This window comes from Heteronotia binoei, chromosome 13 (genome assembly GCF_032191835.1).
Source record: "Heteronotia binoei isolate CCM8104 ecotype False Entrance Well chromosome 13, APGP_CSIRO_Hbin_v1, whole genome shotgun sequence".
Taxonomy (NCBI): domain Eukaryota; kingdom Metazoa; phylum Chordata; class Lepidosauria; order Squamata; family Gekkonidae; genus Heteronotia; species Heteronotia binoei.
The window spans coordinates 15,916,492-15,934,209 of NC_083235.1; the positions used below are offsets into that span (position 1 = coordinate 15,916,492).

The 17,718-nt window shown below is 45.8% G+C and overlaps 1 protein-coding gene and 1 non-coding gene across 2 annotated transcripts; both read left to right on the forward strand.

The window, feature by feature from the left end:
• Positions 1 to 5,881: 5,881 nt before the first annotated feature.
• Positions 5,882 to 5,952, forward strand: TRNAT-CGU (transfer RNA threonine (anticodon CGU)). Its single transcript has one exon. It is a non-coding gene; the product is annotated as a tRNA-Thr (tRNA).
• Positions 5,953 to 9,088: 3,136 nt separating this feature from the next.
• Positions 9,089 to 10,027, forward strand: LOC132581856 (olfactory receptor 12D1-like). Its single transcript, XM_060253275.1, has one exon. The coding sequence runs from the start codon at positions 9,089 to 9,091 to the stop codon at positions 10,025 to 10,027; it is 939 nt and encodes a 312-aa protein (XP_060109258.1).
• The last annotated feature ends 7,691 nt before the right edge of the window (positions 10,028 to 17,718 follow it).

The following is a 17,718-nucleotide window of genomic DNA, read 5'->3' on the forward strand; positions in this document are numbered from 1 at the left end:
ACGGCTTGAGTCTCCTTAGGACTGCTCTGTCATAGCTTTTTTTTAAAAAATAGCATGTGTACATATAGCGCCCCACCTACACATATTTCCTTCCCATCTCCTTTTCACTGCTTATTTAGGTCATAAACATTGCCAACTGCGTATGCACTGTAACTGCACTATAAGCAGGGCATTTTTATGGCAGGAACTCCTTTGCAAATTAGGCCACGCCCCCTGATGTAGCCAATCCTAAAAGAGCTTACAGGGCTCTTAGGACAGGGCCTACTGTAAACTCCAGGAGGATTTGCTACATCAGGGGGGAGTGGCCTAATATGCAAAGGATACAAAAAAAAAAGCCCTGCATGGTAGTCAGAGAAGTGCCTTCAACAGTGGGTTGGGGCTTTTTTTGTTTTGTAGACATGCATCAGGAATCTGTGAGCAAACATTTTTGGCATTTTTGACCTCTGTGATTGCTTGTGAGTCAAGTTACGGATCTCCTTTTCTCTCGGTTCTTTGATTAGCATTCGCAACAGCTTTGGGGCTGCACAGCTCTGGTGACACTTCCTTTCTTGCAATTTACACAGCAGCTGATATTGATTCTTCCACAAAGTCATGAAGGATTGAGTCAGGTATAGGGTGTAATGCCCTATAGCAGGGGTGTCAAACATGCGGCCCGGGGGCTGAATCAGGCCTTTGGAGGGCTCTTATCAGGCCCCCACGTAACTGGTTTTTGTCTGCTTCCTTCTCCCTCTCTCTTGTTTCCTTCTGCATCTCAGCTTTCTTTGCAAGGCTTCCTCAATCACACAGGAGCTAAAGAGCGAAACCTCAATTTTCTCCATTGGTTGAGGCCCCTCTCCCTTCTGGTCCCCTGGGGAAGGAAGGAAAGAGCCAGAGCTTCCTTTGCCCAGTTCCCTGGATCCCATGGGAGAAATGTAAAAAAAGCACCTTTAAGACCAACAAACGCTAATGTTTTAAGAAAGTTTTATTTTAAGGTGGGTTTTTTTGTGTGTGTTTGTTTGTGTTCTTTAAAAAGTTTATATCTCTACTACCCAGGGCTTCTTTTGTAGAAAAAGCCCAGCAGGAACTCTTTTGCATATTAGGCCACACCCCCTGATGACAAGCCAGCTGGAACTGTGTTCCTGCTCAAAAAAAGCCCTGCTGCTACGTAATTTTACATAGGTACAGACATGGCCCAGCCTGACATGGCCTGGCCCAACCAGGAATCATTTATATCAGATCCGGCCCTCAAAACAAATGAGTCTGACACCCCTGCCCTATAGTCCACCCTCTGAAGCAGCCTTTTTTATCCCTTTGGAAGGGATATCTGTCATCTGGGATCAGCTATAATTCCATGAGATCTTCAAGTCCCACCTGGACATTGGCAACCTTAGATCCCTCTCCTGCAGCCAGATGTGTTACAATCTGTCCGGGGCTGGATTGACAGTGCCAAGGAAGCACTGGCCTATGAGCCGCCATGCCTTTAGGGGCCCCGGGCTGGCTCCCCCCCCCCAACTGCTTGCAGCCCTCCCAGCCTGCACGCACTGAGCCTTTCTTTGCCCAACTTGCCTGGTGGGGCTGCTGCTGGTGTCCTTGCCAAGTTTGCCTCTCTCTGCCTCTCCCCTGCAGCTTTGTCAGAGAGGCTTTGGAGAAGGTGCCTGCAGGCTGCAGCAAGGCCATGGGTGGTGGGGCGGTGCTCTGACGGAGATATTTTGCAAGGAGGGCCCTGAGATTTCGACTGCCTAGGGGCCTCTGCCGGGGTTAATCTGGCACAGAGTCTGTCCTACCACCTCAGTATCCTGCCATCTCATTGCCATCACATTCTGCTGCAGGCCTGGGGAAATTAGGGCTGCCAACCCCTCCAGTCCGGGTGGGGAATCTCTGCCCCAGAGGTTCTCAACCTGCCGGCCCACATTGGGCCAGCAGGGGGAACCTCCCCCAGCGTCACTGGCACAATGATGTCACCCGGAAGTGATGTCATCAAAATGGCGCCACCTGTGCGGGGCCGCTCTAGGCGTTTCCGGGAAAACTCTGGTTTCCCCGGACTCTCTAGCTATTTGGGAGGTAAAACTCTATGGTACAATAGGTACCATAGAGTTTTAACCTCCCAAATGGCTTGAGCGTCTGGAAAAAACCATAGAGTTTTCCCAGAAACGCCTAGAGCAGCGCTGCACGGGCGCCGGCATTTTGATGACGCCCCTTCTGGGTGACATCATTTCTTCATGCAGCGCACGCACGACTGTCCCTCGCTGGGGGATGAAGAGGACTTGGCAACCCTAGGGGAAATCATTAAGGTCTGCTTTCAGATATTACTGACAGAAGCAATGGAACTAGGGTGATAACTACTTTGCAGCTGTTGAGATACCATTACAGTTCAGGTCTTCTTCTCCATAGTGCAGCTTTTGCTAGCCCCCCCACCTAAATGTGTAGGAATTACCAGGCCTCAGATTCAGTGGGAGCTCACAGGAGTTCAGCTCCTGAACCTTTCTGAGAGTTCCACCTCCTGAGACTTCCACCTCCTTGTCCATTGAATAGTAGGTGCAGCTGCATAACAATCCCTGGATGAGCTCCACCACCTATTTCTCTACAAAATGTCCCCTGAGAATTACTATTCTTTTAAAGTATCCAGGGCTTTTCTTGTAGCAGGAGCTCCTTTGCACATTAGGCCACACCCCCTGATGTAGCCAATGCTCTAAGAGCTTACAGGGCCTACTGTAAGCTCCAGGAGGCTTGGCTACATCAGGGGTGTACGGCCTAATATGCAAAGGAATTCCTGCTGCAGAAAAAGCCCTGTGTATCAATCATCTACAAATTAGAAAGTCTGGAAATTCTGTAACAGAGCTAGCAGTGAATACTCATGGGTTCACCTCACAGATGTTAGAAGCAGAGGTAGAAAGAGAGGTGTGATGTGATAAGGGCTGCTTGGAGGCAGAGTACATAAACAGAGTGTTGCCCTTGCCCCAGAAGTTCACCATGCTGGAAAAGTCAATGTCTGGCATATGAAGAAGAAGAGAAGAAGACCTTAAAGGGAGCAGCAAGAAGAAAATTAGATAGGATAGTGGTCAGCACCTTCTCTCTCATGTAAAGTTTCATTCCTTCTCCATCTCCAGACAGCTAGTCTCAGAACTTTTTTTGGTAGAAAAAGCCCAGCAGTAACTCATTTGCATATTAGGCCACACCCCTTGGTGCCAAGCCAGCTGGAACTGTGTTCCTGTGTGTCCCTGCTATTTTTTTTTTTAAAGCAACCCCTGGCTATTCTTAGGACAATTTCCTCCTTCTTTGAAGTTTCATACGTGGTTTCTCCCTCTCTCTCAGCTAGAGATATAGGTTCCTATCTATATCTAGATAAGAACCTATCTCTCTCTCTCTCTCCTCTTTCCTATCCAATATATTAGTTCCTAAAAAACCTTTATCTATTCTAGAGTCAGTTTGCTGTAGTTGTTAAGTGTGTGGACTCTTATCTGGGAGAACCGGGTTTGATTCCCCACTCCTTCACTTGCAGCTGCTGGAATGGCCTTGGGTCAGCCTTAGCTCTCGTAGAAGTTGTCTTTGAAAGGGCAGCTTCTGTGAGAGTTCTCTCACTCTCATCTACCTCACAGGGTATCAGGGGGGTGGGTGGGTAAAGGAGATTGTGACCACTCTGAGACTCTGAGATTCAGAGTATAGGCTGGGATATCAATCCAATCTTCTCCTTCTTCTTTAATCAGATTGTGCCCCATTGCTGTGTTAAATATTCTGCCAACAGACATGGGGTGCGGTCACACTCACCATTAAATCCATCTGCAACGCGCCTCTATTATAATCCGCACAACCAATTTTCCGATCAGACAACAGCCAGGCTCCCATTCTATCCCATGTGGGTCCCATCGCTGGTCGATCAGAGTGTTCTACCGGACCTTGTTTCATGAGACGTCAATCTGCATTAGCGCAGGCACAGTGATGCCCGCTATCTGCAGCGCGTCGCTTTGAAATGGGTCGGATCACTAACAGTTTTGCTAGTCCGCTGGCACTACTTTTCCAGCACGAGCACTACGCATGCAGAAAAAAACCCAGGAATTCAAATCAGTTCACATCTAGTTTCAAAAGTGAGTTTTGTTTCTGGACATAGGGGCGGGTAAACGATTTATCGAGCCAACATTCGCTCGCTCATTCACTGGCGCAGTGATATCACTTGCTGGGGGCTTTGGGAGGGAAGCGGTGGTGCGCTTCCAATGGGTCGCCAACGATGGAGCGTTCAAACAGAGAAATTCCGCTCAGGAACCGTCAGAAGAATTTTGTTTCTGATTTAAAGCAGTATCAAATTAGTCCGCGCCCCAGTCGTCTCAACGCGGGACTCGAACGAGCTAACCACCATTCGCAGATGCTGACGTTTGGACAACCGCTTAAAATCCGACATGCTTCCAGACTCCACTCATGCCCGTAGCGGGATTTTATGAACATCTGACCTCACCCATGACCAGTCAGAGCCAGCTCCACCCTCCATGCTGCGCTGCCTCTTTTCTTTTCTGGGGGTGAAGCAGTACCAGCCCCACCCTGCAGGTCATTCAAGTAGAGATCGATTCCACTGGGAATCAAGGGCAGGTGTGTGAGTTTCGTGGTATGAGCATCTGATGAAGGAAGTTGTGACAATGGAGAGCTGATACCCCCCCCCCCCACCCCACCATCTTGTTGGTCTCTAAGATGCTGCTAAACTTGAATCTAACTCTAAGAGATAAATAAATGGCAGTAGGGGCCGTTTTGTAGAAAAATAGGTGGTGGTGCTCATTAGCATAACTTATTAGCATATGCCGCCCCCGCCCCCAGCCAAAAGCAACCTGATGCAAGAAAGGAGAGCCCTGGACAAGCGAGGCCTGCTTGGGCTGGCTAGAGATACAGCCAGCCCAAGCAGGCTTCACTCTCCTTGGCCGCCCCCACCCCCAGTCAAAAGGACAGCAAGCCACCCGCTGCCCAAAATCACATAAGAAGTGGAGAAAGGGTGGTGTGGGCTTCTCCAGGGGTTCATGAGGGGTGCTGGGGGTGTGGCAAAGCCCCTGGTGACTGGCTGGCTGCCCACTCTCCTAATCCAGGGATTGTTATACAGCTGCGCCTACTATTCAATGGACAAGGTAGGTGGGCAGGAAGAGCGGGAACCATCAGGAAGGTTCAAGAGCCGTGCTCTGTGAGCTCCTGCTGAATTCATGGCCTGAATAGCAGTCACAAGAAAGACCGGTGTAGAAGGAGGAAAGGAGAAAGAGGATCTCAGATGGCTTTCAAGTCTATACCATCCCTAAAAGCCCATCAATTTAAAATGGGATTGCATGCTCATTAGTTCTTCCATCTAATTGTAGTTGCAGAAGTGGCTTCTCTGTTCTCTTGAGAGGCGCTCCCAGATGAAAGGTGGTTAAGCGCTATGACATCATAGAGTCAACCAGGGAAGAAATACCTCCCCTCCCACCAAGCTACAAGCAGAGGAGCTGATCTTGTGCTATTTTGAAGAGGACATACCACCTCGGACAGCCCAGATCATCTCTTTGCATCCTGAAGAGGAGGAACCCAGATCCTACCCAGTGAACAGGTGCTTCTAAGTCACCTTCCCATCCTTTAACTGAGTGGCCAAATGAGTGAGCAAAAGTAGTATCCAGTGGCTGGCAGTTCAGATAAGAAACAGGCGGGATTTTGTGTATCCCAGATACACAAGCAGAGAGTCGTATTCTCAAACCCTACCTCACTTTCCAAGACTGTATTGGGAACTGGGGAGTGGCTCAGAGTTAGAGCATTTACTTTGGATGTAGAAGGTCAGTCTTTGGCATCTCCAGTAAAAGTCCAGGATCAGGAAAGACCATTTTTGTTTGTTTGTTTGAGGCCCTGGAGAGCCATTGCCAGGTAGAACTGACAACACAGAATGTGGGAGACCAGTAATCGGGAGGGACGTTGGCTCAGTGGTAGAGCATCTGCTTCGTAAGCAGAAAGTCCCAGGTTCAATCCCTGGCATCTCCAGCTAAAAAGAGTCCAAGCAAATAGTTGTGGAAAACCTCAGCTTGAGACCCTGGAGAGCTGCTGCCAGTCTGAATAGACATTACTGACTTTGATGGTCTGAGGGTCTGATTCAGTATAAGGCAGCTTCATATGTTCATATGTTCAATCCCCTGTAGACCAGTAGATCCATAGCTCCATTGTGCCCACAAACATGGATCCTGGTGCCCAGTGCCCACTTGTGTCTTTCCTCAAAGTAAAGAGCCAATCCTGGCTTTCCTACACTCATTGGAAGTGGTTCAGAAGACCTCAGGAGGCATCACCTTGGGGTCTTCTAGGAATGTCAATACAGAAATGATTGCCTCCATCGCAGGATAAGATTTGAGGCTAGTAGCATCTTAGTGCAGGTAATGGCAAACCACTTCTGAATGTCTCTTGCCTTAACTGGATGACCCAGGCTAGCCCAATCTTGTCAGAGCTTGGAAACTAAGCAGCGTTGGCCCTGGTTAGTCCTTGGAAGGGAGACTTCCAAGGAAGTCCAGAGTTCCTATGCAGAGGAAGGCAATGGCCATGTGGCCAAGAGGCGCTGCCTGTTTATACAGGAGCATCCCAATAGCGAGAGAGAGAAAGTGGGGCTCCTAATCCTGGAAACAAAATGGAGTCTGATCAGAAACAGGTCAAGGAAATATTCCATTCAAAATGGAGTAGACCCAGCAGAGAGCTTTTTCTGGTCATCACCTAAAGGCACCCTCTTAGCATGGCCCTCTCCTTTCCTCCCCCTTCCAAACGGAATGCATAAGGACAATGAGGACTCCTGGTAGGTATTACTCATGACTTAATCCTCAGCTACTGATCAACGGCCCATCCCTCAGGTGTATTACTTCTACGCAGCCTTTTCCATTTACTTCTATGCTAATGCATACCCTGTTGCTCAAGGTCTTTGTCTACCACTCTGAGTTCCTTCCTGGGTGTCAAAATCCAACTGGTTTAAACCTACCAAGCTGCATCCTGGCCCATCCTTATAGCAAATACAGTATAATCATGATATATTGTTTCCAACTGGAAATCCATTCAGGTACACCATTAAAGCCCATTACCAGCTATTCAGGTCACCATAGTTACTAAAGGGTCTCCACCCTTTAAAAAGGTAAAGGTAGTCCCCTGTGCAAGCACCAGCTGTTTCCGACTCTGGGTTGACATCACATCACGACGTTTTCATGGCAGACTTTTTACGGGATGTTTTGCCACTGCCTTCCCCAGTCATCTACACTCCCCCCCCCCCCCAGCAAGCTGGGTAATTTTATCGACCTTGGAAGGATGGAAGGCTGAGTCAATCTGGAGCCGGCTACCTGAACCAGCTTCCACTGGAATCAGGTCGTGAGCAGAGGGCTCCGACTGCAGTACTGCAGCTTTACCACTCTGCTCCACGGGACTCCTCCACCTTTTACAACCCTATATAACTGGGTGAAAATCCCACTAGGTGTGCGTTCCATAGGGCGCCATTTGCAGTCTGTACCCCCCCCCCCTTACTCTTTGTAATTGGGTCTATAGGCTTGCTACGCTGGTCGTGCTTGCTCTTCTCTTCAATTTCCCTGCTGAACAGATGTCTTCTCTCTTGGACCAGGTAGTATTACCCTCCTCAACAATCCCTCAATTCCTCTATCGATAACCTCTACCCTTCCTAGCCTCTGAATTGTCTGTGTTGTGTATTTGTGTGCGCGAATGTATCCTTTTTTGCATATTTTAAGTAAACATTATAAAAATATATTTTTGTCTGTAGTACTCCTGTTTAAAAACCCAACCTCCATATTATTGAAGAAAAGATCCTTTGCTCCTAATCCGCTCTACCTAGTCTCCGTACTGCTAATTTCCCATTCTAAAAGGCGACATAAGCATTTCCCGTAACAGCCAACTCCCTCTGTTTGTCTCTGCCTTAACCTGGATGCCCAGGCCAGCACAGTCTTCCAGATCCTTGAAGCTAAGCAAAGTCAGTCCTCGTTAGCACTTGGAGGGGAGACAACTACAGAAGACAAGGATTGCTATGCAGAGGCAGGCAAGGGCAAACCACCTCTGAACATCTCTTGAAAATACACCACTGTCCAGATGCATCCTATAATAAACTAATGAGGGAATTATTAACCACGCTTCTAACAGTTGCCAAACATTTAATTGCTTCTAAATGGAAATGCAAGAAACCCCCTACAGTTAAGATGTGGTTTAATGGCTTCCAGGACCACCTTATATTAGGCAAGATGGTAAATCAATATTTCTCAACTGGCCCTGGGAAATATTGTGATACATTTGTGCAGATGTGGCTCCCAATAGTTATTGAACACCTTATTGAACATCTTATTGAACATGACATGCTTTCAATCAATCCATATTACTCCGATCTTTTAAATTATCTGAAAGCATAGTTTAAAGTATAATTGGAGTCACGAACCTTTTAAGACATTATACCGCTTTAATTGAAATGCTATGAAAGTGGTAATTGCCTGTAATAAGATTGTTGCTCAATTATTTTATGATGTCTGAATGTAGCATGTAGGAGAGGGACGGTAGCTCAGCGGTAGAGCATCTGCTTGGTAAGCAGAAGGCCCCAGGTTCAATCCCCGGCCTCTCCAACTAAAGAAGGGTCCAGGCAAATAGGTGTGAAAAACCTCAGCTTGAGACCTTGGAGAGCCGCTGCCAGTCTGAGTAGACAATACTGACTTTGATGGACTGAGAGTCTGATTCAGTATATGTTCATAGAACATAGAATCCTGTTTATTAATTAAAGGTTAAAAAAAAATTAAAATAAGAACATCAAAAGTGGTCACCATAAGTCACCTGTGATCTGATGGCGTTTTCTGTCACCACCCTCAAGAAGATCAGGACATCTCTTCTCCTTCCATTTCATCCTCTCAACAGCCCTGCAAGGTAGTTTATATTGAGAGAGAGTGACTGGCCTCAGCTGACCCAATGACTTCATGCCTGAGTGGGGATTCGAACCAGGGTCTCACTCCTTCTAATCCAGTATGCTAATTACTGTGTCGCACAGGGTCCCACTCCCTAGAATACAACTGTGATTTGAAAACATGTCCCGCTGTAGACATGCATTCGATTCAGTGTTCATCACAACCACCTCATCTCTTCTTCTACTTCCGAGGTTCCCAGGCTGATGTCGAACAGAACATCCGTCACTGAATTCATCTTGATTGGCGTGTCAGACGCCCGTGATTTCTACAGCTCCCTCTTTGGTCTCTTTCTGCTGTTGTACATAGCTAACATCTCCGGAAACTTAGTGGTCGCAGCAGTCACCCTGTGGGACCCGCATCTCCAGACGCCCATGTACTTCTTCATCGGCAACCTGGCTTTCATTGACATCTTCTACTTCTCCACCACCGTGCCCAAAATGTTCATGGGGCTGATGTCCCACAGCAACCGCATCCCCTATGCGGGCTGCATTGTCCAGATGTTCTTCTTCCACTTCCTGGGCAGCACCGAAGCCATGCTTTTAGCCATCATGGGCTACGATCGCTACCTGGCCATCTGCCACCCGCTCCGCTACCCTGTCTTGATGAGCCACCAACTGCGATGGATCTTAGCTGCTTGCGTGTGGGCCGCTGGCTTCTTCCACTCTCTTCTCCATGCCATCATGATGTCCCGCCTCTCCTTCTGCCAAGACAACCGGGTGGAGCACTTCTTCTGCGATATATCTCCGCTCCTGGCCCTCTCCTGCTCAGATACTGGGGTCAATCAGGCCTTGTTAGTCGGGGTGACTGGCTCCATTATCATGGGCTGCTTTGCCTTAACTTTAACGTCCTATGGTCTCATCCTGCAGGCTGTGGTGGCTATGCGCTCGTCGGAAGGCCTCCGACGTACCTTTTCCACTTGCGGGGCCCACCTCACCGTGGTGGCCCTCCATTACGGCTGCGCTGGGGCCATGTACCTGCGACCCCACTCAGAAAACTCACTAGAAACAGACAGAGCTGTGACAGTGCTTTACACGGCAGTCACACCCGTTCTGAACCCACTGATTTATACGCTGCGGAACAAGGAAGTCAAGGCCGCCCTGCGAAGGGCTGTCAGCAGGAATGCCCGCTGTCAGAGAGGGTAAAAGGGGGTGGGGGAGATGTCTGAATGTTGTACTAATACAGTGACTTGGTAGTAACTTAGTTTGCTTTCTGTGAGGTTCTTTTGCCTCGGAGTAGCCAATAGGGTAGGACAGGGGTGGCCAAACTTGCATAGTGCAAAAGCCACATAGAATACGTCGGGTGTTTGAGAGCCACAAGACATGAGGGAGGGAGGGAGGGAGGAAGGGAGGGAGGGAGGGAGGAAGGAAGGAAGGAAGGAAGGAAGGAAGGAAGGAAGGAAGGAAGGAAGGAAGGAAGGAAGGAAGGAAGGAAGGAAGGAAGGAAGGAAGGAAGGAAGGAAGGAAGGAAGGAAGGAAAATAGATGGTGGGAGGGGGAGGTGGAAAGAAAGTACTTCAACTTTAAATGCATTCTCCAAAACCACCTGCTGGCTTGACTTGAAAAAGTGATTTTTAAAGAGAGAAATGCCTTTTCCAAGTTGGCTGATGGGTACAAGGGGAGGTCCTTCTGACTGTCCCATCAATCCAAGAAACTCATCTGGTGGGCAGATGAGAGAGGGCCTTTTCAGTGGCAGCACCACAATTATGGAACAACCTCCTCTGTATCCCTCACTGTCAGTCTTCAGGAAGTAGATGGTGATGGGTTTTATTTAGGACTGCATTCAACCAATTTTGTTTTTATTTATTGTCAGCCTGAACTGAGAGTTTATATTATTGTCTTTTAGGCGAATCATGACTTCTGTTTTATTTATATTGTAAGCTGCCTTGAGTGCCACACAGTAGAAAGATAGCTAAGGAACATTTTAAATAAATAAATTCTGAACCAGGCCTGTGATCAGAGACCCCTATCCAGAAGTCTGTTCAGGTTGAAACTGAAACACCCAGAATTGATTGACTGGAAAAAAATTAACCATTTATATGACCATGGCAAAGTTATCTGCATAATAGTGCAGAATCTGAATTTCAAGAAAAATTGAACATTTTTTTTTCATATGTCAACCAAAGTTAGGTTGCAAAGCTTTAAAGACTAAAATAAGAATAAAATGACAATCCAAAAAGATTAAGAGACAGAATTGAGTAGCATATATCCAAAATGTTCATGATTATAATGACCTAACATGAGAAACACTAGAATTGTCAAGAATGTTAGAAATGTAAATGTATTTATATGTAGTTTGAGACCAAAATCAAAAGTACATAAATAACTTGCACTTAATAATGTAAGATCTGTTCCGCAGTTTTATAGATAGAAAAACATTATCAGCTACGATTTATTAGATAATATTGATGGCTTTCATCACTTACTGCTTTTATTGGCAAAAATATCCTTGTTAATGTATAAATGAACCGTTGTGGTATTTCTGTCTTATCTTACCTTTTTAATGCTTCTTTTCTAAGTTTGTTTTTTAATGTTTGCTTATATATAAAAATAAAAATATATTATATTATTATATTCAAAAGCCTGTTCAATATTCATTCCCCTCACATATCAGGACATAGTTGTAACCCTTTAGGATTTGGAGAAAGTTCAAGAAGGTAATCCCTTCTGAGCGTAGAGTGACAGAGCATCTCTGCTTCAAGACTCTTTGGTCGTTTTCGCACTCACCTTCCGCCGGCGCGACCCCCCTCTTCACCGCGCAGGATCTGCGCGGATTTCGCACTAAACACTGCGGAGCAGCCAGAAAAGCCGGAAGCTCCCGTCGCAAAAGCCGCGCAAACGCCAAACTGCTTTTTGGCGGTTTCAGTTTGAGCGGCTTTTGCGCCGGGAGCTTCCGGCTTTTCTGGCTGCTCCGCAGCGTTTAGTGCGAAATCCGCGCAGATCCTGCGCGGTGAAGAGGGGGGTTGCGCCGGCGGAAGGTGAATGCAAAAACGACCTTTGATTAATCCCCAGTTGCAAAGATCTGATGAAAGGCCCAAGAGATCTCCCTGATTTACTTCCAGTTCCCTGGAGTCACCTACTGAGAACACATCTCTCTCTGAGACAACAATGCTAACAACATCCCAAGAGCAGCCATGAATCGTTATGGACAGCGATCTCAGCAGGGAGAATGCAATAATTCAAATCAAAAGTTAGAGCTCAACTCAGCAATGGGATATTTCACCATAGAATTTCCATCCATAATAACTGTTGCATTTTTTTTACCAGATAATTTAGTGAATGTGTATAAAGGTAAAGGTAGACCCCCGTGCAAGCACTAGTCATTTCCAACTCTGTGGTGATGTTACTTTCACAACATTTTCACAGCAGACTTTTTACGGGGTGGTTTGCCATTGCCTTCCCCAGTTATCTACACTTTCCCCCCAGCAAACTGGGTACTCATTTTACTGACTTTGGAAGGATGGAAGGCTGAGTCAATCTCGAGCCAGCTCCTTGAACCCAGCTTCCGCCAGGATCAAACTCAGGTTATGAGCAGAGCTTAGGACTGCAGTACTGCAGCTTTACCACTCTGCGTCACAGGGCTCTTTGAATGTGTATACATATAATAATGTTATGGAACTACATATAATTAGTTTTGAAATAAGGTGATTATATTTGAGATGGAACCATTACCCCCCCACACACCAATGTTATAATTAAGGACAGTATGGAAACAGTCATACAAGTGCACTTTATAACATTCAAAGTGATTCACACACAATTATTGAATAACAATCTTGTATTTGCGAAATCAGTAAATTATATAAGGTAATCCTTAACCTACATAGATGATAATTTACTGTTGAAATTACTTATAATATATAACTTTAAAGTAATCAGAACAGATAATGCTTTGATATCTGCACTATTGTTTTGTTCTGTAGTGAAAAATTTAGTGACTGTAAACTGTATGGCCAATATGGCCCTGGTCATAGATGCCAGGTGGATAGAAGGTCCATTTAGCCTAGTACACCTTACTTTTAATTCTGGTATTTAGGCAAAAATTCTATGGTAGACACAGACGAAAAAGAGGAGGAGATTGGATTTATACCCTGCCTTTCGCTACCCAAAGGAGTCTCAGAGTGGCTTTCAATCTCCTTTCCCTTCCCCTCCCCACAACAGACACCCTGTGAGGTAGGTGGGGCTGAGAGAGCTCTGACAGAAACTGCTCTTGAGAGGAACAGCTATGCAATAACTTGTAACTGACTCAAGGTCACATCAGAAGGTGCATGTGAAGGAGGGGGGAATCAAACCCGACTCTCCCAGATAAGAGTCCACATTTAACCACTGCACCAAACTGGCTCTCAATTCACTGCTATGTTGGCTGGGCCCAGCCCTTTTCAATAAAATGAGAAAACATGGGTGCTTCCAAAATCTTGTTACGTACTCTAGACCAATGTTTCATAATTTTCACTTTCACTGATCTAATGATCTAGTTTCATAATTTTCACTTTCACTAATGCCCACATATAATAAATCACATGGACATTTGATGACACATCCTACTTAGAATTATAATTTAGAAAAATGGGCCAGTTTTAAGTTATAAGGTCCCCATGGACATAGGAATTCTTTCACCTATATAACTAAAGGTCACATTATTCAGTTACGACACTTAAAGTGCCTGGGTGTATTTCAATTATCCAGGGTTGAATATCCAAAATGCAGTGGTACCCAACCTTTTTGGCACCAAGGACTGGTTTTGCCACCGCTGCCATGGCCCACCGTAAGGTTGCCAAGTCCAATTTAAGAAATATCTGGGGACTTTGGGGGTGGAACCAGGAGACTTTGGGAGTGGAGCCAGGAGCAAGGGTGTGACAAACATAATTGAACTCCAAAGGGAGTTCTGACAATCACACACAAAAGGGACCACACACCTTTTAAATGCCTTCCTTCCTTAGGAAATAATGAAGGATAGGAGCACCTTCTTTTGGGGCTCATAGAATTGGACCCCCTGATCCAATCTTTTTGAAACTTGGGGGGTATTTTGGGGAGAGGCGCTGAATGCTATGCTGAAATTTGGTGCTTTTACCTCAAAAAACAGCCCCTCCAGATACCCAGATACCCACAGATCAATTCTCCATTATTTCCTATGGGACTAAGTCTTCAGAGGGAATAATAGAGTTCCCAGCAGACATTTCCCTTCCCTCCCTCCACTTTCTGATGACCCTGAAGTGGGGGGAGGGCCTCCAATCCAGGGGATCCCCTGTCCCCACGTGGGGATTGAGCAACCAACAAAGAGCAATGCAGATACTGGAGCAGAAAAACAAGGTCACAATGAACCTCTGTGAGAACCAGCCTCCAAATTAATACACTGCAAAATCCTCTTAGAAAAAAATACAAAATATTTCTTAGAATAAAACACGAATTATAACAAACCCAAAAGGAACATATGCCCACACCCGATGTCACCAAAGGCAAAAATATCCAATTTTCTAATGTCCAGTATTTTCCAACAGTAGTGTAGGTGAAAATTCCAAATACAAAGTCTTTCACACAGAGCGCTGCTCCTAAGAATTCCAATCCAGATTAAAAAGAGTCTTCCACGGAGTAAGGCACAAGAAGTAAGAAGTGACGCGGTAGTACTTTTTCCCACGTTTCACTATTGCTTCTACGAGCTGTACATAAATGTAAAAATACAAATACAAAAACCATACATGATATACTTAGCAAAGCACCGAATGGCTATTTTAAAAATGGGACAAACCATACCTTTCAAAAGTTTTTTCTTATTCGTATGCTGCCGCTTACACTAACATCCATTCAGTATGGTCAATTTCCTAGTCCTCTACATGAAGCATGCATTTGTTAAATGCCAGTTGCTTGCAATTTAAAGTTCCTTAAAGATACAGCATTCAAATCAACAGTGTTACCTCCCAGGATCAGTCTCTCTCTCTCTCGGCTTGACTTCGCGAACCAAGATTTAAGAAGGGTGCAGTAGTCCACGTCTGCTGCAGGCTCGCTGGTGGCTGACAAGACCAATGCGGGACAGGCAGATCCGGCCACAGTGGCTGCAGGGAAAAGTCTGATTTGGGGTTGGTGCTGTAGCAGTGCGATGCTTCCTCAATCCCCTTTTGTCCTCAAGACCAGCTATGCGTGCGTTCTCAAAGGAAGAGACAGCCTGGTGGATGGTGTGCCTCCATGCTTTGCGATCTGAGGCTAGGTCAGACCACTGGTGATGGTTGATGCGACAGGTGCCAAGGGATTTCTTCAAGGAGTCCTTGTACCTCTTCTTTGGTGCCCCTCTATTCGATGGCCGGTGGAGAGTTCGCCATACAGGGCAATCTTGGGAAGGCGGTGGTTTTCCATCCTAGAAATATGCCCTGCCCAGCGCAGCTGCGTCTTCAACAGCAGTGCCTCGATGCTTGTAACCTCCGCCCTCTTGAGGACTTCAGTGTTGGTCACAAAGTCACTCCAGTGGATGTTGAGGATGGTGCGAAGGCAGCGCTGATGAAAGTACTCAAGGAGTCACAGATGACGGTATAAAACCCACGATTCGGAGCCGTAGATGAGGGTTGTCATCACAACCGCTTTGTAAACATTGATCTTTGTGCCTTTTTTCAGATGCTTGTTGCTCCACACTCTTTTGTGCAGTCGGCCAAAGGCACGGTTTGCCTTTGCCAGCCTGTTGTCAATCTCCTTGTCGATCTTGGCATCTGAGGAGATGATGCACCCCAGGTAGCTGAACTGCTGGACTGTCTTCAGAACTGATTCACCCACAGTGATGCAGGGAGGGTGATAATCTTCCTGGGGTGCAGGCTGGTGGAGAACTTCTGTCTTCTTCAGACTAACTTCTAGGCCGAATAGCTTGGCAGCCTCTGCAAAACAGGATGTCATATGCTGCAGAGCTGATACCGAGTGGGAGACGAGTGCAGCAGCATCAGCAAACAGTAGCTCTTGGATAAGTTTTTCCATTGTCTTGGAGTGAGCCTTTAGTCGCCTCAGGTTGAACAGGCTGCCATCGGTGCGATAGCGGATGTAGACACCATTGTCATCATCTAGATCTACTGCGGCTCTTTGAAGCATCATGCTAAAGAAGATCGTAAAGAGAGTTGGCGCGAGAACGCAGCCTTGCTTTACACCTGTGCCTATTGGGAAGGGCTCCGAGAGGTCATTGCAGTGTCTGACTTGGCCTCGCTGGTCTTCCCAGGATCAGTAATTATATTAAAAAAAACCTCTACACAGCCCAGTAAATCATACAAAAATCAATAATAGAAAACACAAAAGATCCCAATCATTGTTTAAACCCTTTGGTGCTATGGAGTGCAATAAGAAAATCCACCTCATTTCATGTTGTAGTAACCACTTGGTGACATCGACCTTACCCTGTAATTTTATGGGAAATTTTTCAACCACAATCTAAGTGAATTGGGGTCATGTTGGAAATTTCTGTAGTGTTCCACAAGTGGAGCATCTGTCACCAAATTCTTAATTTAGACATGTTCAAGTACACGTGTATGAATGACACATGTACTTCCCAAGTATATTTTGGGGCATGGACACAACAAAATATAAATGCACTGTTTGCTAGAACAGGTTGTCGTGTTACGAAGGTATATTTTAAATCCTGTTTCTGGATGCACAAATTCCCTCAATTCCAAAGAAAGGGGGCATGCAGAACACGCCCCGCATTTAAAGTGACCTCCACTCTTGTTAATTTCACCCTTGTCTCGAGAAAAGTCTGACCTAACCAGGACATCACCTAAATTACTAGTTCTTCTATGACCTATTTTTGGGAACTTCTGGCATCCTGGTAGATCTTATACCAGGAACTAGAATTTTTTAAGGATGTTTTGAATAGGATATGACAAAGCAGAGTATTGGAAGGTGCATGTTAAGCCCTCTGACACTTTCGATCTAACATTAGGTTGGGAAGGAGACCCGCTCAACATGCAGGACCTAGTCACTTTCTTAATGCACTCACAAGCTTTCTGCAATGTGGCAGCAGGATATCCCCGACCCCAAAGCTGTCCATAAATATGATCCTTTTGTTTTTCAAAATCGGACAGAGTTCTGCTTGGCTCTAACCAGTTGACTAAATGGCAAACTGTTTTTCAGATGTGCCAGATGGCAAGAGTTAAAATGTAGCAGAACGCCTTTGTCTGTTGGTTTTTTGTAGGGTCTCACTGCTAAAATGTTGGCAGTAGTTTTAAACACCTGAGTATCTAAAAACGTTATAGTTTGAGTGTCTGTCTTGAAACTGAATTTAATAGATGGGTGAACGTTATTCATCCATTCCACTAAGGGTTGTAATACAGTAGCGTCAGCCAAGACCACCATTACATCATCAATGTATCAGTGAAATCACATGGTGGAGGGCCAAAAAGGGGCGACCTCTATATTGTAAAAAAATCTTTTTTCCAGGCTATCCATGAATAAGCACGCCACATCAGGAGAAAAGGTGCTCCCCATAGATACACCCTTCATCTGGAGGCAAAACTAATCTTCAAAACGAAAAAAATTACATTCCAATACTATAATAACCCCATTAAGAAATAGGTGGGTGGAGACATGTCAGTATGAGAATCAAAATAGATTTATGTCTCCACCCACCCTTAATGGAGTTATTAAGATCATATTCTGAGATTCAGAGTATAAGGCGGGATATAAATCCAATACCTCCTTCTACTACTACTGCTTTGTGCAAGCTTTTTGCGCTGTACTTTTGGTGGGCTGCATAATGGCCCTAGATAAGGTACAAAGGACTGCCAACCTCAAAGGTGAGCCAATTCTGACACAACTTGTATCACTACTGTTTCTATCAATAAAGCCAGCTTTCTGACTACACTGGAAGCCTTC

What these genes read in the sequence shown, in the direction of transcription:
- LOC132581856 (XM_060253275.1), top strand. Translation starts at nt 9,089, where the DNA reads ATGTCGAACAGAACATCCGTCACTGAATTCATCTTGATTGGCGTGTCA.